The 23,186-nt window shown below is 43.8% G+C and overlaps 1 protein-coding gene across 3 annotated transcripts in view; it reads left to right on the forward strand.

Annotated features, from left to right (window-relative positions):
• DACH2 (dachshund family transcription factor 2) overlaps nt 1–23,186 on the forward strand; it is a 433,391-nt gene that overhangs the window by 189,802 nt on the left and 220,403 nt on the right. For all 3 annotated transcript variants that reach the window (XM_048514020.1, XM_048514022.1, XM_048514021.1), the window contains exon 2: nt 16,789–16,904. In XM_048514020.1, coding sequence (XP_048369977.1) covers nt 16,789–16,904 — 116 coding nt within the window. The remainder of the gene's footprint in view (nt 1–16,788; nt 16,905–23,186) is intronic.

The following is a 23,186-nucleotide window of genomic DNA, read 5'->3' on the forward strand; positions in this document are numbered from 1 at the left end:
TGACCTTATGAATGTTAAGGTTTCCACTGAATTCCACATTTGGGATTTGTGGTAGTCCTGTTTACCTGTTACAGTGATCGCACGTGCAGCCAGCATTTGAGTACATACAACTGTTTGTAAGAAACAACCAGTGTGCACTCATTTTACAAAGGCTCATTCCGCACATGCAGAATAATGCACTTTCAAACTGCTTTCAGTGCTCTTTGAAGCTGTGCGAAATGGCAAAATCCACTTGCAAACAGTTGTGAAAGTGGTTTGAAAACTCATTATTTTGCGTGTGCGGAAGGGGCCAAAGCAAAGCAGGGACCAGTATCTGGGGAACAATGTAGTTTAAATCACACATTCAGCTGTACATGTATTGAATGTAACATAAGAATTACTCAGTGTACACGTAAAGAAACAAAATCAAGTGTACATGGTAAATGGATTGTACATGCTTTCATTGTAACTTGTGAACAAGGCTGGTGTGTGTGAGGGAAGTTCTAAATTTGAGTCAAGGTTTTTTGTAAAGACTCCTGGAATCTGTGTTAGGTCCCAGTCAGTGAATTCTCCACCCTGGAGAATTAGAAAGCATTATGATGGCAACAACAAACTAAGATATCTGCACAGAAGGGTTTCCCTGTTTCCAAGAAATCACCCAGGGCTTGTCATTCTTGGGTGTAACAGAAATGAACATGGGTGGGGGGGGGCACTCACTGACCACACCAAGGTGACTATGGTAGTTAATCTGCTTCTTTACTCAAATGGAAGACTAGTTTTTTTTTCCAGATATGTCATCAAAAAGAGAGGGGGTGTTGTATTAAATTTGCATACGAGTTACACTTGTGCTCAATAATAAAAGCCTTTCAGTGTATAGTGTGTGTGTTTGTGGAGGGGTGTTGTCTTGTTTTCCAGGTTGTCTTCCTTTTGAATAAATATGCCAACTAAATCATGTATAATGCTCATATAGGCATAAGATTCCTTGACCCATTAAAGATTGACTTGGTTATTTCTTATCATAGTACCCATGAGGCAGTGTAACTATGAGGAATATGCGCAGGAGCATTTGAGATCTGGGTTAGTGTTAGAGAAGGCTTCTTAGATGATGTTTCATATATTCAGTTCTGCTGTTCCAAGGTAATAGGAGATAGCTTTATACACACATTTCAGCTAAATTCATATTTGCCATGAATCTACTGGGTATGTTTTGAGGTTCTTGTTGATGTAATATTATTGAACTTAAAATGTAAACAAATTCTTACAGCTCTATTTCTTAATAGGTTGACTTGTTGAGTTCTAGCATATCCCATATTATTTGTTTGTTTGTTTATTTATTTATTTATAATTAAATTTATATACCGCCCACTCCTGTAGGGCTCTGGGCAGTGTACAACATAAAACAAAATAACAAAGAGAACTCGATCAGAAAAAATTTATAGAAATATAGAACAGCTCTAACATTAAAATAACTAAACCCATTTAAAATGCAGCAATAAACTATAGATAGCGTCCAACAGTCTAAAAACCCCACCCTTGGAGAGGGGAACGGTGGGTCCCATAGATGTAATAGGGACCACCTAAAGTAGGAGAAGAGGGGTGCCCTCTTTTGCACATTTTGTCCATTCGTTAACATTTCCATCCTGCCACACTGTCGGAGCTGTGCGCATTACCCATTGGTTTATCAATCCCGATTGCTGTTTTTCCTTAAGATAATGCGCCTGTATGCACAAATATGTGCTATGCAGAGTTTGATAATGGAACATGGAAGATACAGGGAAGATACTGGTACTTACAGGCACATTAGATACACATTATAGGTGATAGAACATAGGGCAGCAATTCCTCTGGGTAGGAATTGGCTAGCCCATCTACCAGGTTTAATGAGTAACATTGCATTTGATTGGGCAACAGAGATGGCGGTTATTGTATGCTGCCATAATAGTCACTCATTTTCCAGGTTAACCAATTGTGGGATCTGAAGATGTTTTGCTGTAATTATTTATTGAGATGACTTATAGGCTTATTTAGCTGCCTGAAATCTCTTTGATATTTTTTTGTCTCAAAACAACTTCTGATATGCTTGTTGTTTTTTTTCAAAGGTGCCCCTTTTAAATGGTTGCATTTACAGTTTCCCTGCATGTTTGACGATAACGTTACGGGGAGATGTCGCCTCGGGGCTAGAAAGCACTACTTTTTAAAAAAGTTTTCATACTTGCATTTAACTTGGGGGGAATGTGAATGAAGATAAAAATTAATTTTAGTTAAAAAAAAAATTCCCCTGTTAGTTTTAACAACCTTTATTTTAATGGCCTGCCTGCAGAGCCAGAAACAAAGCCCCTTCAAGGGGCAGGAAATCAATAACCATGAAAAAAAAAAGTCCAAAGAAAATGAAGGCATCCACCGTGAGCAGCTGACAGAGAAATTATTGTTATTTTGTTGTAGGAAGGGCAATAATAAAAAAACAGAATCATGTTAGAAATAGAAGAATCCGGATACGCCTACTTCCTATTTTGGAATCAAAGGACCATAGTTTTCTGTATTCTATGGTTTAAACAGGATTTGAGGATTACCCCCCCCCCCTTTTAACCAAGGTAAATATTTGTGCTAGTAAAGTTTAAGCAGTTTACTTTAACGGAAACATACATGTTAGGTTTTCCAGGAGAACAGAATAAACTCTCCTAGACGTTTGGCTCATCGGTTAAGACCAGGCATCCCCCCCCCCTTCTCTCTGTGCCTTGGAAGTTCACGTTCAAACCCCAGTATTTTGTTGCTTGAGGAAAGAAGGGTGGTTGAAAGATTGGGTGTGGAATTGAGTTGAAATCCTTACTTGCTCACTTGGACCAAAACCAGCCAACCTCACAGGATAGTTTTGCAGATAAAACAGAATCACTCAGATAATCTTCAAATGGGATGAAAGCATGATACATTCTAAACAAAAGATGAGGGGGGAATTTTGGACGTTTTTATATTTTCTAGAACCAAGGGGTAAAATTCAAGAGCGGCATCGAGGAGAAGTGAGTGGCAAGAGGTACAGATGGCTCGGGAGGTCTCTTGGCTCTCTTCCATCCCACAATTCACCCACCCTGAGTGGCATTTTTGACAGCTTCTTCCGTTTTAAAAAAGGTGCTGAGTACAGAGAGCAGCAGCTGAAGGATGCTGTTTAAGAATGAGATTAGCAAGTTTACCGTGAAGGCTCAAAGGCAGTTGTGACTGACCTGGAGTTACCTAGCGAGCTTGGTGGGGGGATGAGGATTTGAATGTGTCTCTCTCAGGCCCCTTCCGCACACGCAAAATAATGCGTTTTCAAACCACTTTCACAACTGTTTGCAAGTGGATTTTGCCATTCCGCACAGCTTCAAAGAGCACTGATAGCAGTTTGAAAGTGCATTATTTTGCATGTGCGGAATGAGCCTCAGATTCTGGTCAGACACTTCTAACGAAAGGCTTCCCAGGCTTCTTAAGCTAGTGAACCCCTTTGGAAATCTGGCATAGAGTTGTGGTTACAACCACAAAATGGCCGCCACAAAATGGTGGTGCCAACCACAAAAAAGTCAGGGAGAGAGGTTATGCATCACTGTAGTTGTTATAAAATATTCTCTTGCATAAACACTTTATATATTGAACTAGCTAATAAACACTCTTCTGGGAGTATCTATCAGATTTGCAACAACCTATTATTTATTTAGATTTATATGCCACCCTCCCTACAAGGGCTCACAGCGGCTTGCAACAATAAATAACATCTAGAATTCGATAGAATGGAACAATTAAAACAATCAAAACAGCTATAATAATTGAAATCTAATCCAATTGAAATCTAATCCAAACTAGATAAAATACATTTAAAATTGAACTCAACTGAAAAATCAACTTAAAATTGAAATCAGCTTATTCAAGCCTCACCTACTTTCTGAAAACCCTTGCTATCAGCAGACACCATGTTTGGGACCCCTGCTCTGACCATTATATCGTCCTGGCTGTGGTGTGTTTAGTTTTGCTAGGTGTGCTCATTCTGAAAATGTTTTTGGTGGAAAGTACTTTGTGCCTTGAGTGTTTTTAAGAGGCGGGTGCTAGAGATGTTCAGCGCTTGAAGTCCTTTGCCACTGTTTCTATTTCTTATGTTTTACTGTTCCTCCATTTAGCGTTTGTATTCTGCTTTGAGTATACAAAACATTTCCCATAGATTGCCTCAGTAATCCATCCCACAGCCCTGGAAAGCAAGCCAGTGTGAATGTCCCCATATTGCAGACGAGGCGACTGAGAAAAGGGACCAATTATATTTTGCCTAAGAGCAGAGATGGGATCCAGCAGGTCCTCACAGGTTCCCAAGAGTAGGTTACTAATTATTTGTGTGTGCCGAGAGGGGGTTACTAATTGGTGATTTTGCCCCGTGATTTTTGCCTTAGTTACGCCCCTCCTCTCAGCAGTAGTGCGCAGAACTTGAAGCAGTCTAGCAGGAGGTGCACCGGTGTGCGTGGCAGCCTGCGGCTGCATGCATTTGTTTCCCGCCCAAAGACCAACGCAGCGGCTGCGTCCTTGCCACAGTCCCGCCCAGCAATGCCCCCCCCGGAATGCCCCACCCAGCCCCATTGGCGCTACGCCACAGTTTGAATCCCACCACCATGGGAACCTGTTACTAAAATTTTTGGATCCCACCACTGCCTAAGAGCCACCTTGCGAGGTTGTGTCTGTGGTGAGATTCAAACCGGGGACTTCCCGGCTCTTTATGTGGGTGTAAAGCTTTCTGCCCTGCCTGAAAAATTAGAAGGAAGTAGAACGTTGAGTTGTGCGCTTCGCTCTTTATGTATGTTTTTTTTTTGCACAGCTCCAGTCGGAGGCAATTAGGAGGAGAATCATGTGCTCCAAAGACATTCAATAGTACATTCCGATAGTGCTTTCAAACATATTTTAAAATGCCTTTCCCTCATAAATAATTAACTTAAATTTTTGAAAGGTTAGCACTTGCTATAAAGGATGCATCTGGCTTCTAAGAGTGGTTTTATGGTTAGGCATTAGATAAGAAAAATATGTTTGGATATTGGACGTTGGGGTATTTCTTCACATTATAGCAAATGTTTTTGTTAGGTTCTGTTAAATTTACCAGGGCAGAAAATAGAATACAACACTGGGGCATGATAAGCAGAGAAATGGTTGCTTTCTATTAAAAAAAAAGTTCTCAGATTTTATAGCTGGTTAGAATTGTCAACAAAATAGGCTTTTTAGCATATCAAAAGGGACAAGGCTTTTCCTCACAGTATATCAAATGAATCCCGTACATAAAGGAACATCTATGACGCTAGTCATCTGATTGGCTTTGGAATATTTGAAACATTCAACTTGATAGCACACAAGCTGACCTAAGTTGATCCTGGAAAAGAAATCCCTTCATCCATCCATCAGTCCATTAATCTAGATAGGTAGGTAGGTAGGTAGGTAGGTAGGTAGGTAGGAAGGAAGGAAGGAAGGAAGGAAGGAAGGAAGGAAGGAAGGAAGGAAGGAAGGAAGGAAGGAAGGAAGGAAGGAAGGAAGGAAGGAAGGAATACAATAAACCGTGGCTAAACTCAGATTTTAAAGAAACTTGTATACTAATTAAAATAAGCGCAAGACCCCATTCCAGGTAAATGGAAGAATTGGCAATTAAATTCATTATGACAACCAATTCAGTTGAACCTTTTCTTTTGCTATTGAGGCACATCTGACATGGTGACCCCTGGTGTGGTTTTCAAGGCAAGAGACATTAGGAGTGGGTTTGCCATTGCCTGCCTCTGCCTCATGACCCTGATAGTCCTTGGAGGTCCCCCACCCAAACACTTGCCAGGGTCATGCCTTCTTAGATTCTGAGATGTGACAAGATCAAGATAGCGTGCGCTACCCAGGTCAGGATTTGGTGACAATTAATTTGAGCTCCAGTTGACTGTCTGGTTCCCATTTTATCCCCAGTTCAATCTGGTGAGGAGGGTTAATCTGAGAGGAAATGACTGGTGCAGGATCATTCAGTGAGTTTTACATAGGCTGACCAGACGTCCCGCTTTTGGCGGGACAGTCCTGCCTTAAAACAATTTGTCCCGCATCCTGCTGGTTTTTTCAAGTGTTCCGGTTTTTGGAAGGCTGCCGCACTGCCTTCTGGGGCGCAAGGCAGTGCGGCAGCCTCCCGCGTGCGGCCGCAGGAGTGCACGGCCTTCTGGGGCGCTCCCGTTTCCCGCCCTGTCACAGGGCGGGAAATGGGAGCACCCCAGAAGGCAATGCGCTCCTGCGGCTGCGCACGCATGCGCTCGCGGCCGCCCGTCTCAGTTGACAAAGGTGACCATCTGGTCACCTTAGTTTTACAGCACAACAGGTGCTGGGACCCAGGCTTCCTTGGTAGCAGTCTGGCAGGCTAACTACTACACATGAAAAACCTTGTCAGTTTCAGCTAGTCTGGGAATGAACTTTGCCATTATATGTATATTTATTTAAAAGTGATTCTCTCTGAATTCAGTGAGGCCCATTATTCATGGAGTCTTTTCCTTAGGGCTCTTTACTCTTGAGTGGGGTCATAGCAGGGCCTCCTCATGTTTTTCTGTTTACGTACGACGAGGCACCCCGCTGCGTGCTGCGCATTTTGCCTACCCACACTTCCGGGCCACTCCTGGTCATCGCAAGAATACTGGCTTTGTTTTTAAAGCCCTTACAGTTTCTATATTGATACTTCTATGTTCTGTCAATATTTGTTACGTTGCTATTTTTGTGCTTTTTGGCAAAAGCCGGCCATAGATCCCTCAGAAATACCCATGAATAGTGGCGGGGAAGGGGGCAGAGATTGGTAGGAGCGGAAACCCCGAAGCAAGGGAAAACATTGGGGGTTTCCTGCTTTCACTAACCACGGAGCTTTCAGGATCAGCAGTGCCATAACACAGATTGTGTCAGTACAGAAATCTCTGCCCTGAAGGTAATGTTCCTCTGCTGCAGGACAGAGCAGCAATATCTAATCTTCCTTAATTCTGAGGAAACATGATTGGGATTGGTAAGGAAAAGAAGAAGTGTAATTACTGCCACTTGGTTCATGTACAAGTCCTATGAGGCAGGGCTGGAGGCTATCAACTTCCAACTGCTTGTGGTTAGGGCTAGCAGTGGCAGCTGCTGCTCCCTTCACTCATGGTGTCAGCAATGGCTCCTTGATCACTGGGGGGGGGGGGCAGGGCGGTGATGACTGCTCTGCCTTTCTCATGGCAGCAATGGCTCCTGCTCATCTCATATGGGGCTGCCCCAGTGCAGTCCCACAAGTGGTACCCCCCCCAGCCATTGACCCACCAAGACTTTTCCTCTGGGCCTTAATGGCCAGACTGCCACTGGCTAGTTTGAATCACAGTTGGTGTAATGCTGGATTTCCACCTATGTTTCCATCTTAAAATAACAATAATAAAGCTGCAAATCTCAAATGTGTTGTATTTAAATAGGCAAGTAGGTCAAGTAAATGAGGTATAAAATAGCTTCACAGTTGCAGCTTCTGACAGTTGGGTAGTCAACCCTTAAATTGGTTGCTCTCTCGGCTGTCTCTCTTAGAGGATGCAAAAAAAGGGAGGGGGAATTAAATCTTTATAAGGGATGTTTTATTGTTGTCATCATTTATATAATAGGTTCTAATTGGCTCCGTCAAAGTGTGGTTGCTGTTCAGCCGTTAGCGTGCCATGGTGTGCAAACGTAAAGAGAGGCCTTCTGAGGTTCAAGTCCTTTCCTAGCTCATTTTCCTATCCTGTTTTGCATGACTGCTCTCTGGACAGCATCAGAGTCAAAACAGGCCAGGATGTTGTTTACGCATGATGTAACTGTTTAGGTGGACGCGAATGGTGTTAGAGCAAAAATCCTAGTAGTTGTTGTTGCCTAATATCTGCATAACTCCTGGCATGTGGGCGGTTGAGGAAGCTGGTAAGGAGGTCTCTCCATTTCCTCTACTTGAAACACTGGAGTTGCATTTTTTTCAATTAGAAAAGCAGCTAATTTCTGGTTGTTCACTATTTTTAAAAATCAAATATCAATTAAATGGAATCAATGAGAATCTTGAAACAGCAGCCGGCCCAGGCAACGACCAACTGAATCAAAGATGATTCTATCTTAAATATTGATTGTGATTTTAACCCACTTTTCCTGCATTTGCAAGTCACCTTTCTTCAGGTGACTCTGGACACAGGTCTCATCCGAGTCCTGATTTTAACCTTAAAATAACTCTGTGAGGTTGATTAGACTGAGAGAGAGAAGCGTTGTCCGAGACTCATTATCCTCTGAGCTTCTTGGCTGAGTAGTGATTTCAAACCAAATCTTCCTAGCCCAGGGGTAGGGAACCTGCGGCTCTCCAGATGTTCAGGAACTACAATTCCCATCAGCCCCTTCCTGCATGGCCAATTGGAGAGCCGCAGGTTCCCTACCCCTGTCCTAGCCCAACACATTAACCACTAGCAGATACCATCAAGTAGGATTTCCTAGGGAGAGCATTTTATATGGGCAGGTACTCTGTAGAAACGGCTTTGCTGCCCAAGGAGGGGAGGAAGTGGTCCAAGGGTGCAGAACGAGACACAATTGGCCGTGCTGACAGGGGCTGATGGGAATTGTAGTCCACAACATCTGGAGTGCCAAAGGTTCGCCACCACAGCACTAGACCATGCTGGCTTTCGTCCCAACTTAGTATGCTAACTAAAAAATAGATGGAAGAAGGGGTATACATCTGCACACACTTTTTTCCCACTATGTAAAAATGGATGTAGCCCAGAAATGGTTGGTGACGCTTGATCTACACACAACATTATGAAGCACTGTAGAGTAGCATAGTGTATTTTTACTACACTGCTTGGTCAGCAGGGGCCAAGCCACAACAGCCTCAAGTTCCCACAGAATATAGTAAGCGAGAGTCCAAGCGTTATCCACCCAGCCCTGTTTTACGGGGGTTGCTATAGAGACCAGGTTCTAGTTATCCGCTTAAACAACTTCATGTATGATTAATGTTAATTGCCCATTTTGCATGGTTGGTTTTTTTTTCCCTCCCGCTGCTGAGTTGGCCGGTTGTTGCCTTTGATCTGGTTGGTAATACAATGTAGTTCAGTAGTTAGACAAGTGATCAGTTTACCAATGGGAGAGGGGACAGAATCAGGTTGCGGAGAGGTCAAAGTTTCCTTTCTCTTCCTAAACACTCAACAGGGTCATGTAGAGTTTAACTTCTTCTGGCGTCTTGCAAATGTGAGAGGAAAGCCCAAGTGGGGAGAGGATTATTTTGATGCTGTTAATACAATTGTGGAAAGGCAAAAAGACTATTCCTTATATTGAAGTTTGGGAATTTTAATATGTGAAGCCCATACTCTTTTAATTTTTAAGAGAGTATGGTGTTTACATCTTAAAATTCCTAAATGTCAGATGTTAGCCTGTTCCATCATAAATCCAGTTTGGAGACTTTGGTTGCTAATTCATTACTTGCCTTCATATGCTGACTCTTTTAAATGGACCTCCAGATGGCAAACCTAGGACTCTTTGGAAGTTTCCCATCCAGGCACTGACCAGATCCAGACCTGCCAAAGCTTGAGCAAGGTTGCCTCAAGTGTCAGCAGACCATAACTCATGATGTGATCTTATTGAAACTAGGGGTGAGCACATTTTTTTGGTTATTTAGTATATTTTGGGTTCAGGTTTTAAAAACCCAGAAATTTTCAGTAAAGCAGAGTAAAGCCAAAACCATTCGGCTTCTTTGCCGAAATTTTCCAAGTTTTAAAAACTCAAACCCGAAATTTACCGAATTTAAAAAAATCCCTGCCACACTGCCATCACCATCTTTTAGATCCTGAGTGTTTTTTTTTTATCATTGCATGAGTTGCAGAAGAGAGGGTCTTCTTGATTGTGCCTAGCCTGATCTTGTCATATCTTGGCAGAGAAGTAGGGTTGGGTGGGTGACCCTGAGAAAGTCCGGGGTTGCTCCGCAGAAGCAGCCAATGGCAAACCACCTCTGAACAGTTTGTGTCTTGAAAACCCTGCAGCATCACCATAAGTCAGCTGCAGCTTGATGCGCTTTCCACCACCATCCATGTTTCATTTTTAGTTTTTAATTGTTTTTATAATGGATTTTAAAATTTTCCACCTTCAGTTGTTAGTTCCTTGATGGCCCTGTTTGGGCTGAAAGGTGGAATATAAGTTTTTTAACAGAAGAGATGCAGAAGAGTTTGGATTTATACCTCGCCTTTCTTTTAAGGAATCTCAAAGCGGCTGACAAACTCCTTCCCTTCCTCTCCCCACAACAGACACCTTGTGAGGTAGCCAGGTCTGAGAGAGTCCATAAATAAACAAACAAACGTTCAGTTCATAAATAAATAAATATTAGGCTGTTCTTGTTTGCGTCATATACAGCGTAAGCATTTGCCTTGGTGTCCAATAGGACACTCTTATATAAGAGATCTAGCAATCAATGACCCAGTCGTGTTGAAGGAACTGGATCTAAGCCCATGGAACCCCCATTGAGCTGAAGTAGCTTAACTCTAGCTACATCAGCCTAGCTGGACTGTGGATGAGCTGCGTATGTTAGCATTTGCAAAGTCAAACACCCTATCCTCTTTTAAAAGGTTCTACAGTCAATAAGTAATTTATTAATCCACTTGTTCGGAGGATATTGGTGGCGATGGCAGAAATTCACCCAAATCAGAGCAGCTTGTCAAATTGCCTGGCATTGATTCATAAGTAGCAGGTGTCAAAAATGAAGTACTCTCCACTAAATCTAAATATATATATAAAAAATAAATAAGGCTTCACAGCCACAGCATCGGCTCCCTCGTTTATCACCACTCGTAACAAACATATTTTTGAATGTGTCATATCTCATTGGCATCTAAAGATGCAGTGCTTTCCCTTCTCATCTAGATAACTGCCAAGACCCGAAAGTTTATAGGAAGGCAGCAAAGTTAATGTTGCCGGGTGGTAATCCACTTCCGTTTCAGAAACATGAAGTACTGCTGAAATGTATTTCCAGTTGGTTTATTCTTCGCACTCAGAGGGATAGGATACTATTTCAGTTTCGCTAATGAAGGCCAGGAAATGAAAGGCAGAGCATCAGGGTAAATTATGCCTAAATGGTGGGCTAGACCCCCAGAGGAAATCAACCTTCTGCGGGACAATATTTCTCCATTAATCCTGCAAAACGTTACATCCAATGTTAATTTTGTAGAGCTGAACTGTCAAAAGGGCTTCAGATCCACCCAGCCCTTTTAACAGCGATTGTTTCAGCGTAAAGATTTCGTGCTCAGTCTGGGTGGGATGCAGTTGGCTTGTGCTGAGGAATGCTAGTGCCAATAATAGTGAGCAAAACCAAATTGCCTTCACAGTAGTGGTTGTCCAAACAGGATCCAGCATGTCCCTCCTCTTCTTTTGAAGGTTTTATTTATTTGTTTGTTTGTTAATTAAATGTATATCCCGCTCAGGGCGGCAATACAGCAATATAAAACAATTAAAATAGCAATAATTTTTAAAATATTAAAAAAGCCAACATTTTTGAACAAGATGGCGACTTAAAACCCACCCTGTCCCACGGGAGGCCAGTGGTAGTAAGTGTCAACCCAGCTGGCCCCTAGGAAATGCCCAGTGGAATAGCTCTATCTTGCAGGCCCTGCAGAAGCAGGGATTTTGCTTCTGGGGGCCGTGGTTGAGAGAGTTCTGAGAGAACTCAGCCAGCAGGCTTCATGTGTAGGAGCGGGGAAACAACATAAGCCTTTTGGGGGCCCATAAAATTGAACCCCCAGAAACAAAGTTCACCAAGCCTGCGTGCTATTTCCAGGAGGGTCTCCTGGAGCCACCTTGAAAGTCTGGTTATCTTCAAAAATATGCAGCCTGCACAGAAATTCCCCATTGGCTACAATGGTGCCAAGGCACTGCAGAGCAGAGAATCTTGGGCCATTTCTTGGGGTGCCTGTCAGGGGTGCATTTTTTAAGCTACTGACACCAAATTTTCAGGGTCTCATACAGAGACTGTCCTGATGATACCACTTGAGCTTGGTGAAGTTATGCGCTCTCAAAGGAGGATTCACCCCATCTCCTGTTAGCTCCCATTGGAAACAATGGGGGATGGGGCACCCACTTTGGGGGTCAATAACTTTGGACCCCCTGAACCAAACTTCACCATACTTGGGTGACATCATCAGAAGAGTCTCCGAATGATACCCTGAAATATTGGTGCTGCTATCTTGAATATTTGGGTATATCCAAATATGTTATTTGTCTTATTTGGGCATACAAATAATTTTATGCCCGAATAAATCCGAATCCGGATTTCTATGGTATTGACCAAGCCTATTTAGAATCCATTGCAGTATCTGACCAAGGTGCCTCACATTCTCTCATGTGCTGTATCGACCAAGCAGTAAGCTGTAAGAGATGATAATGGTGGCCCAATACCTTTGGTTTATGGTAGGGGTGTCCATCTCTAGCCATCCAGATGTGACTATGATTCCCTTCAGCCCCTGCCAGCATAGCTAATTGAACATCTGGAGGGCCAGAGTTTGACACTCCTGGCTTAAAACAAGCACATCATTATTATGGAACTCCCTGCCACTGGATGCGGTGGTTGCACTCAGCGGATCTCCTCGATTTTTACCATGAACCACTGACCTCCCAGTCAGGTCTTTAAAGCTCCATCATTTGGATTTGTGTGATCCTGAAAGCATTATCCACATTTATAAAATCAGAAGAACCATAGATTAGTAGATTCCTTGCAAGCAGATCAGCCAAGGTTCAGTTCAGTGCATCTCTATTTTAAAGGATGTTGGGGAACAGATCCATACTGCCCTGAACACACCTGACTCTCATTTGGTCTTGGAAGCTAAGCAGGGTCAGGCCTGATTAGTACTTGCATGGGGGACCGCCTAGAAATACTGGGTGCTGCAGGCTTGCCAATTGTATTGCTCCTTGTGCTTATCCCTCCTTTGTAATAGTTTTTACAGTCCTTTTATGAGTTTTTATTAATGTGCACCTTGATTTCTTTCTTCCCTCCATCCTTTACAAAGGAAATGAGGTGTGAATTGTCACTTGCCATTCTTTTTGTCAGATCAAATGTAAGCCCAAACCAGAGTTTATCAACCAGCTTCAAACCACGGATTGGTGTCCAATTCCAAAGCATGGTTTGATAGTTGGGATGCAATGTCAAACCACAATTTGGTGTTACGTTTGAATGAGCCTTAATGTGAAGGGGCACAGGTGCTAGCTCTGTCCTTCAAACAAACAAAATTCAAAGTCGGGGTATTTGATCCATGGACCATAGCTGTCATCTTGCAACCCTCCCCAAATGATGGAATATTGTTTTATATTGCTGAGTGTAAATAATCTTGTAATTAAACCAAAAAAAAAGCCCTAATAATTACTAGCAAGCAATCACCATTCAATTAAAGAGTAATTACATGGTTATTTGTGCCCTGAAAAATAAGGCATTACCGAAATCAGTAACACAATCAATATTTTCACTGCAACAGGATGCGGTAGTGATGGACCTTTCAACCTGTGCTGATTAAATTGTCATCAGACTGTTTCCTAGTTAAATCACCACATGTTTATTTGTCTTGATTAATATGTAAATTTACATCTGATTCTTGTAAATTTGAAAGTACAGCCACGGCATCCATCAGCAGGTCTGCTTTGTTCAGTTTTATGCAGACAAACAGATAAAAGTTGACGTAGAAGTTTGCAAAGATATAGCAAGTTAGCCATGATAAGATATCAGATGCCATTTTTTCCTTCAGGTCTTGAGTCTTGTACTTCCAATGATTTTCCGGTGTCCACTGAGTCCGCTAGGCTGTGCTCAGGCTTACAGGGGTGTCCAAGTCTGGTGCTTCAGATGTTCACGAACTACAATTCCCATGGTCAATTGGCCATGCCAACAGGGGCTGATGGGAATTGTAGTCCATGAACATCTGAAGTGCCAGACTTGGACACTTCTGCTTTTAATAGCTGCAGGTAGAGAAGAAAGACTGAACCTCAATCTTATTTAGAGGCTGCTAGGCTACAAGGATGTTCCTCTCTTCTTACTCTTCCAGAAAACTGATCGCCTTCTGGTGAAACTGGGGTTCTCAGAATTGGGGGGGGGGGTCCTCTGCTCATGACTCCTTCCTGGCATCCTACTAAAGCTTGTAATTTTTTTAACTGCAGTGAGCCAATATAGGGCTGAGTGAAGGCAAAGGATATGTTTGGGGAAATATTTTGTCCCCTGCATAAAGTCTCCATCTTTTCCAGAGGGATTTGGCATCATGGTATCATCAGTCTGTTAATAAACCGATCCCCGATTGATTGGATTACGTAGCCATCAGGAAGAGGGGAAAGCTCCATAATAATTACCAAGATTGGCGGCATATGGAAACAAAAGAGTTCAGAAAAGAAGAAGATTCAGGGCTCATTCCCCCAAAACATTTGGTACCTTCCCCCCAGATTTCATTTTTTTACACTAAAAATGTTCACTCGCAAAAATTCACTTCCTTCTTCAGCTAGTAGGTTGATGCAGATTCACCCATAGCACATGTGGCCTCTATAAATTATATCTTGTGTTGGTTCTTGTACTTCATTGGAAGTACAAGACTCAAGACCTGAAGGAAAAAATGCATCTGATATCTTATCATGGCTAACTTGCTATATCTTTGCAAACTATGGCTCATTCTGCACATGCAGAATAATGCACTTTCAAACTGCTTTCAATGCTCTTTGAAGCTGTGCGGAATAGCAAAATCCACTTGCAAACAGTTGTGAAAGTGGTTTGAAAATGCATTATTTTGCCTGTGCGGAAGAAGCCTATGTGTCCTCTATGTGTGCTCTGGAAACCAGTGCGGTAAAAGCACATCAAGCTAGAACCAAGGAGCTCTGAGTCTAAGTACTTTCCCAGACATGGTGCTCAGTGCTTTGCTTTGGTCTAATTGCTTTCAGACCTAGGGATACGAGTGTAAACCCACCGGGCTCAGCACTTGGTGTCTCTGAGCTCAAGCAGGTTGTTGGGAGCTGGAAGCTGTTGTTTGATCAGGTGTATTGATTTGTGCAGCATATCTTAGATCATGACATGGCAAATTGTACTGTATAGGACTCCCCAAAGTCAACTAAAAATGTACTTGCCAGTTAAAAAAAGAAAAAAAGCACATTTATAAAAACATTGAACTGAACTTTCATCTAGGTAAGAGAAGAAAGGTGCGGGGCTCCAACAGTAAAGTGAAGAATAATTTCATGTTTTTCACAGAGTACCAGACAGGTGTACAATAAAACAAATGGTATGCACCCATCTTGTCGAAATGTGAATGCAGTAATGGCACCTTTGTGCAATGATATCAGAAATTTCTGCCATTTAAACACCAAGTTTGTCGCCTTTTGATAAAGCGCTTTGGTGCTACAAGCTTGATGGAGTGAAGTTTAACTTGCATTTCTTAGTGAACGGGAAAAGTAATTTGCTGAGAAGGGAATGGTCTTGCTATGAACCTCTCATCTATTGTTGCAGGATGGTTGTGTTTCACAATGTTTTGTCAAAAGCTGTGTTAGTCATCTGGGTGAAATATAGTTCTCCCAAACATAGAATTCAGCTACAAATTTTGGCCAGTTTGTTGTATTTAGTTAGTCTTAAAGGCGTCAAATCCTTTTGTCCAGGGACATTTCATCTGTTGTCATACTGCACTATGGGTTTTGTAGTGTTATGGTCCATTTTTAACAACTGACCCTTCCTGAAACTAAAGAGGTATATCAAAGCCTAGTTGGAAGATTTTGGGTACTGTGATGGAAGACAGATAGACAACAAATATAATAAGCCAGGTTTTTCCATCCATGTTATTTCGTTCACAGTTGCTATTCATGAATGATTGGAATAACAAATATTGAATTTGTTATCTGATACTTGTTGTCTGATATCAAGTATAACAAATATGGTATTTGTTATCTGGTATTTGTTATCTGATATCAAATATTGTATTTGTTATCTGAGACCTCTCCCCTGTGTTCCAAAACTTGGGACTTAAATTAGTCCTTGCAATTCAAATTCCTTGTCTTTTATATCATGGTTTAAACTCTTTGTTGGCTTCAGCTCCTAGAACGTTTGTACCGTAGGTTGAAAAATATGCAAGTTTGATAGGCTAGGGGAAACATTCACTTGAGTCCCTTACACTGCATGCAGAAGCAGCAAATCAGTCTTGGGGGACGGGAAGCTGGGGCCGAATGGTCGGAACGTTTGTTTTATTTAAAATATTTATGCCCCACCTCTCGAAGGAGGCTTACAATAAGGAATAGTTGCAAATAGCAATAAAATGGTAAAGAAGTAAGAAATGGCTGCTCAGAAGGGTGGTCTCTGTGGCATTATACTCCTCTATGATTCCTCCCCAAAATCCTGCCCTACACAGACTCCACTCTCAAATCTCTAGGAATTTCCTAACCAGGAGTTGGCAACCTTAAGGGAAAAGAACCAGGTGGGAAAGAACTAGGTTTGCCACCTGGAGCTTAGGACAGGGGTAGGGAACCTGCGGCTCTCCAGATGTTCAGGAACTACAATTCCCATCAGCCCCTACCAGCATGGCCAATTGGCCATGCTGACAGAGGCTGATGGGAATTGTAGTTCCTGAACATCTGGAGAGCCGCAGGTTCCCTACCCCTGTTCTAGGAGGACAGGCCAGATAAAAACGTGTAGCGTCTTTTGGTATCTTGAGAGAACAGAAAGGGTTAAAGTGGTGGGAGTGTGCTTAGAAAACAGCCAAGGACTCCGCCATTCAGGGCCTTAAAAAATCAATGCAAAGTGCATTACTATGCAAATCCTTTTGACAAAAGAGCACTTAAAGTTTATTTTCACTTTTGTTTCAACAGTTCACGACCAGGGAGACCCCCCAAGCGCTCTCTGGGGGTTGCGATACAAGAGAACACGCGCCTTCTGCCCCACGGAGTGCCCGGCCTCTTATCACCAGGACTTATCTCCCCAACAGGTAATAAAATCCAGGGGATAATCAGCTCTCTCTCTTCGCACTGCACAGCAGTTGAAATAAACTAATATTGATCTAACTGCCTTGTCCTTCAGGGCTTTTCAAGCTTTACCAGAGGTTACATTATTGGATTTTTTTTGAACATTCATGAAAACCCAGGCGGTGTTGCTGTGCTGACTAAAACCTAATGGATTTGCGATTTAGTTTTTCATTAATCGTAATTTCCTTAAAGGGAAAGTGTCATTAGATACTTGGTTATGTGATGGGGGGGAAATGTTGATTTCAAAGGGCCTTATAAACTCGACAAATACTTTCCTAAATTCTTTGCGGGAAGGGTGAAAACTGCTTCCCTCATTTTCTCAAAACGCCAGGCTCCTATGGAGATGACTGTTCAGCCAGTCAAATGCAGATGCGTTATTTACATCTTATTGATTTGTGTGTGTGTTTCTCGTTTTCCTGACAATTGTATCCCAACCCGTTTTATGTCAATAAAAGACAGGTCTTGCCCCAGGCTTGAGACAAGACATACGAGGGAAGCTGAGGGGAGGGAAAAGATAGGGAAGGAAGATCAGTTAAATGGAACTTGTATACAATTTTTCTAGGCTGATCTTGCTTTGATGGATGTGGCGGAACTACCTTACCTCCCTCAGTCCGGTGAAAGAGTCCGGAACTTCTTTCCTAGACTCAGCCAACTTTTCCACTGCATATTTCCCGCAGCCCTAGATGTTCTTATATAGGGGTATTTGAAGGACCGCCTACAGCCCTATGATCTGGTGCTCGCAGGTTAAGCTCCTCACTAAAGGCCCTGCTCTTTGTGCCCCCACTGCCTGAGGCTAGCTGCAGAGGTGGGGTCCAGCAGGTTCTCACAGGTTCCCGAGAGTAGGTTACTAATTATTTGTGTCTGCCGAGAGGGGGTTACTAATTGGTGATTTTGCCACGTGATTTTGGCCTTAGTTATGCCCCTCCTCTCAGCAGTAGCGCACAGAACTTGAAGCAGTCTAGCAGGAGGTGCACCGGGCGCAGTGGCAGCCTCGGCGCTCAAGGCGCATTCGCTTTCCACTCCAAGGATCTGCATGAAGCAGCTGCCAAGTGCCTTGCCACAGCCCCGCCCAGGAATGCCCCGCCCCAGGAATGCCCTGCCACACCCCTGTCGTGCCCCACCCAGCCCCATTGGCGCTACGCCACAGTTTGAATCCCACCACCATGGGAACCTGTTACTAAAATGTTTGGATCCCACCACTGGCTAGCTGTATAGAGAACAGTGCCTGGACCTTCTCTGTGGAATGCCCTTCTGTAGCCCTTTGGCCAGAGCTTTATTTTCCAGCATGCACGTGAAAGCATTTTTTTGTTTGTTTGCCCTGGCATTTAGCTGAGTACGTTTCTTTTATTTGAGGAGAGGGGAGAAGGGAACACCTCTGTGCTTTGGTTGATGCTCTATCATCTTTACATCTTTTTAGTTTATCAGCATTTGAATGATATCTTAGGGTAGTGTTTTATGGGTCAGGGAGCAGCAGTGGCGTAGGAGGTTAAGAGCTCGTGTATCTAATCTGGAGGAACCGGGTTTGATTCCCAGCTCTGCCTCCTGAGCTGTGGAGGCTTATCTGGGGAATTCAGATTAGCCTGTGCACTCCCACACATGCCAGCTGGGTGACCTTGGGCTAGTCACAGCTTCTCGGAGCTCTCTCAGCCCCACCCACCTCACAGGGTGTTTGTTGTGAGGGGGGAAGGGCAAGGAGATTGTAAGCCCCTTTGAGTCTCCGACAGGAGAGAAGGGGGGGATTATAAATCCAAACTCTTCTTCAAACTCTTGGGAGCTGCCGTGAGTCTTTTGTGGAGATGACAGCCAACAGATAGTTCCAGTGGTTAAATCAATGTAAACGGTGGGAGTCATACACCTGCACATCTTTAAATATCAGTGTGTGCACATCTGAATACTGTGACATGTTTGATGGCCATCAGGCACATGTTTGTTGTGGGAAGTGTCTGTGTTCTGCTCATGTCTCCCTCCTCGGTGGTCATGTATAGAGCTGCCCTAAAGCTGGCAGGCAAAGGATCTTTATCCCCAGCCATTTTTTTGTGTGTTATAATTTCAGTTTTTACTTAAACAGCTAAAGAATTGACTACAGAAGTGACCGATCATCATGTGAAATCCACATAATCCTCACCCCCTGCTTTTTGTTGGTACTTGTTTACCTCTTGAGAAGTATCTCAGCCCCTCGCTTTGGGGTTGGGAGAAGCCACAACTAGCAGATTTCTCCTGTAAATAGGATAAATAAATTCGTGCAGATAGACCTCTCAGTGCCAGATAGCCATAACTGTGGTGTCAGTCAGTCAGTCAGTCAGTCAGTCAGTTTTATTACGGCCATTAGGCCAGCAAAAAAGAGTAGAGAAGAACAAGAAAAAGGAAGAACAATAAACAAAAGAAAAATCGAATTTGTACAGAAATCCACGATACAGAAATCCACACAAAAAATATCATCAGCTTGTAGCATTATTATGGTCACCCTCCTGTGGTCTGGCTCTTGGTCCCAACATGACTCTTCTCTTACTATATGCCAGCATACAAAATTTGGCTACCTGCTGAGATATAAGAGAAACTCGGTCTTCCAGCAAAATTCTCACAAGAACTGAATCGGAATTAACTCTAGTTAAATTTCTGTACTGGATAAACAATGGATGAATTAAAGCCTCCCTTTCCCCTTTATGGAGTTCACAATGCAATAAAATATGTAATACAGAGTCCACTTCCCCTGAGTGGACTGTGGTGTTTAGATACACGACTGGTTCTCAAATCCTGGATGCTATTGAAACAGAGGCGTGAGAAGCTCCTGTCTCTCTGGAAATCATAACCTCCAAGGGCCAAACTACACATTGTATTTTGTAAGAAATCAATTCTCTTTCCTGCAGCCACACATCAGCCGAGGGGGGAAACAATTTAAAGGTTTGCAGGACCCAGATTTGGGGGTGAAGAACTCTTGGCTTCCATCCTGCACTGTTTTCTCCACCCACAATAGTCTTGGGAATTGTTCGCCCAGACCCCAACTCATGCCAAAATGGAATGTGTTGTTTGGCCTTAGCTGGGCAGACTGAGGTAATCTCCAGACAGAAAAGATTTATCCTCCCAAAGATCCAAGCTGTGGAAGGAGCAGGCTGGGTGGCCCTCCTTGCTAAATCATCAGTGTTGGTTCGATCAGGATTCCAGCAGATGTGAGAGACAAACAATAGCTTCTTGCTCTGTGCAGTTGGCTTCTAAACCTCCTCGAGCCCTTCGTCCAGCTTCTGTTTGCAAGACAGAATGCAGAAATGCAGGACGCGTCGGTCTGAGCCACGCGTAGTGCCTTATCAGTTAGAATAAGGGGAGTCAATATTTGCCTAGGCACAGAGCAAGATCATTGTTGTCAAGGCAATCACCCCTTTACATGTTAATAAGACGTCCATAAAAACAAACAGTAGTAAGGGGAGCTCGCCATGCAAAGAGAGCCAGCGTGGTGTAGCGGTTAAGAGCAGGTGGACTCTAATCTGGAGAACCGGGTTGGATTCCCCACTCCTCCATGTGAGCGACAGACTCTTATCTGACGAACCAGATTTGCTTCCCCACTCCTACATTCCTCCTAGGTGACCTTGGGCCAGTCACAGGTCTTCGGAACTCTCTCAGCCCCACCTACCTCACAAGGTGTCTGTTGTGGGGAGAGGAAGGGAAAGGAGATTGTAAGTTCCTTTGAGTCTCCTTACAGGAGATAAAAGGGGGGGCATGAATCCAAACTCTCCTTGTTCTTCTACATTTTTGTTTGTCTGGCTGTTTTGAAGACTTAAGAGTAAGGCCATTTTTTATAAGTGGCAGTTTATATTCCCTCATTGGATGAACCTCTGTTCACAAGTGGTTTGCTGCATAGTAACAGCCGCCGGAGCCCATCAGATGCTGTGAAGTGTGACCTGTTTGGGATCAGCAGTTCCTAGCGTACATCACATACAAGAGTGAACACAGGAACATGCTTGTGGGCTTTTCACACCTCTGTCCTCACATTACATAAGCTCTTCTCTCCCGTTGCACAGTGAGAAAGGTTCTTTCCCACCTACCTAGTGCCTTCTTAATACATTGGCCCCTTCCGCACATGCAGAAGAATGCACTTTCAATCCACTTTCACAGTTGCTTGCAAGTGGATTTTGCTACTCCGCACAGCAAACTCCAGCTGCAAAGTGGATTGAAAGTGCATTCTTCTGCATGTGTGGAACGGGCCGTTCTGCCACAGTCTGCACTCCTTTGGCTTCTGAAGTAATACCAGTAGCCCATTTCAACGTAGCCCTTTCTAGGTGCTCATACATTACCTTAACTTTTGCAACAGTCCTATAAGGCCAGCCAGTATTGCTACCCCCATATTGCTGATGGAGGGTGGCAAAGACAGAATGGTTTGCTTAAGTTCCCTGGCACCCACCAAGTTCTTTGAGGCAACTGGTGGAGCCAGGGGGTTCTTTGGCCCCAGCACGACTCCTGATTGGCCGTGAGAAACCTAATTGACTGTGCAGATTTTTTAAAATTTGCTTCAGCCACAGCTGCTACCATGGCGCGAGAATCTCCACTGCATTACTGTGTCTGCTCATTTTTAAAGGCATCTGTAGTCCCCCCTCCTCTCTTTCTCTTCTCTTCTCTTCTCTTCTCTGTATCTTTTTCTCTCTTTTTCTCTTCTTCATTTATTTCTCTATCGTTATTTCGTAGGATGCCACACCAGGAATAAAATTTTTTAAAACTCTTTTATTTCTCCTTTTATTTTATTCTTTTCTTAAAATTATGTCACCCTTTGTCACACCCATGCAGCTTCTGTCCTTTTCTGACATGCTCCAATTCTTCCTCAGAGAGAGTTCTGACACTCTTAACACTGGCAGTTTCTTTATTCCTTTCAGGTTACTACATCTCAAAACTAACTTCAGTTTCTCCCCCTCTCCTTGTAAAAACACAGCCAAGATTCCTCTCACACCGCTTCACCCCTTACACACAAATCTCTCCGGTGGTGGGATCCAAAAATTTTAGTAACAGGTTCCCAGGGTGGTGGGATTCAAACTGTGGCATAGCGCCAATGGGGCTGGGCAGGGCATGACGGAGGCATGCCCAGGCATTCTGAGGGCGGGGCATTCCTGGGTGGGGCTGGGGCAAGGACGCAGCCGCTGCGCCGGTCCTTGGGTGGGAAACGAATGCACACAGGCGCAGGCTGCCACGCAGGCCGGTGCACCTCCTGCTAGACTGCTTCAAGTTCTGCACGCTACTGCTGAGAGGAGGGGCGTAACTAAGGCAAAAGTCACGTGGCAAAATCACCAATTAGTAACCCCCTCTCAGCACACACAAATAATTAGTAACCTACTCTCGGGAACCTGTGAGAACCTGCTGGATCCCACCTCTGGATTTCTCCCTCTGACTCTCCCTCCTCCCCCCTTTTTTCCTCCCCACTCAGGACTCCTCACAAAAACCAATCACAGCTCACCTGCCTTATTCTGGCCACTCCCCCTCTCTCTCCTATTTGGCACTCAGTTTAAGGACACACAAACCTACAATCATTTCGATCCAACCTTAAAATCATTACCGCATCCCTGTAAAACACAGCTTCTGCCCGAAATGTTGAAGAGTTACTATTAGGGGCTTTCCGCACTGACAGAGTTGTACTGGTTTCTATCTAGGTTCACCTCAGTGTATCCGCACTGCAACTGAGCTCAACGTTGTTTTGTCTCAGTTCCTCTCCCCTCAGAACTGCGACATCCCTGTCGCAGTTATGAACTGCACCTTTCTGCTGGAACAAAATTCGATGCATCGCAAAGCTCGGTGCAGATGCATCGAAACGACACCTCATCCGTTCAACCAATCAGGAGCCGCTTTTGTGGCATGCGCAGAACGGGAGAGTCATGGCGGACATGTAACTGTAAAATGTAAAAACTGTTAAAAAAGAAAGCTCCCGTTTCCCGTGGTAACACAAGCTCCAATCACGACCGAGGAGCGAAACAGGCACCAAGATGATCCCGCCCACTTAGCTCGGTTCCAGGGGGCCAAGTAAGTTGCTGTGCGGACAGCCTGGAATCGCCCCCCACTGAAGGGAACCGCGTCGACCTTAGCTCCCTGCTGTAGTGCGGAAAGCCCCTTAGAGTTATGCATAACTTCATTGTCTAACATTTTGTGGTTGGCTACCATCTTGTAGTTGAGCGCACCACCCTGTATCAAAACTCCAAAGGTGACCAAAGTCATGAAAAGGTCGGGGACCCCAGCCATATCTGATTTACTTATTTTGACAGGTCTGCCCCAAT

The sequence above is a fragment of the Sphaerodactylus townsendi genome, linkage group LG13 (genome assembly GCF_021028975.2).
Source record: "Sphaerodactylus townsendi isolate TG3544 linkage group LG13, MPM_Stown_v2.3, whole genome shotgun sequence".
Taxonomy (NCBI): Eukaryota; Metazoa; Chordata; class Lepidosauria; order Squamata; family Sphaerodactylidae; genus Sphaerodactylus; species Sphaerodactylus townsendi.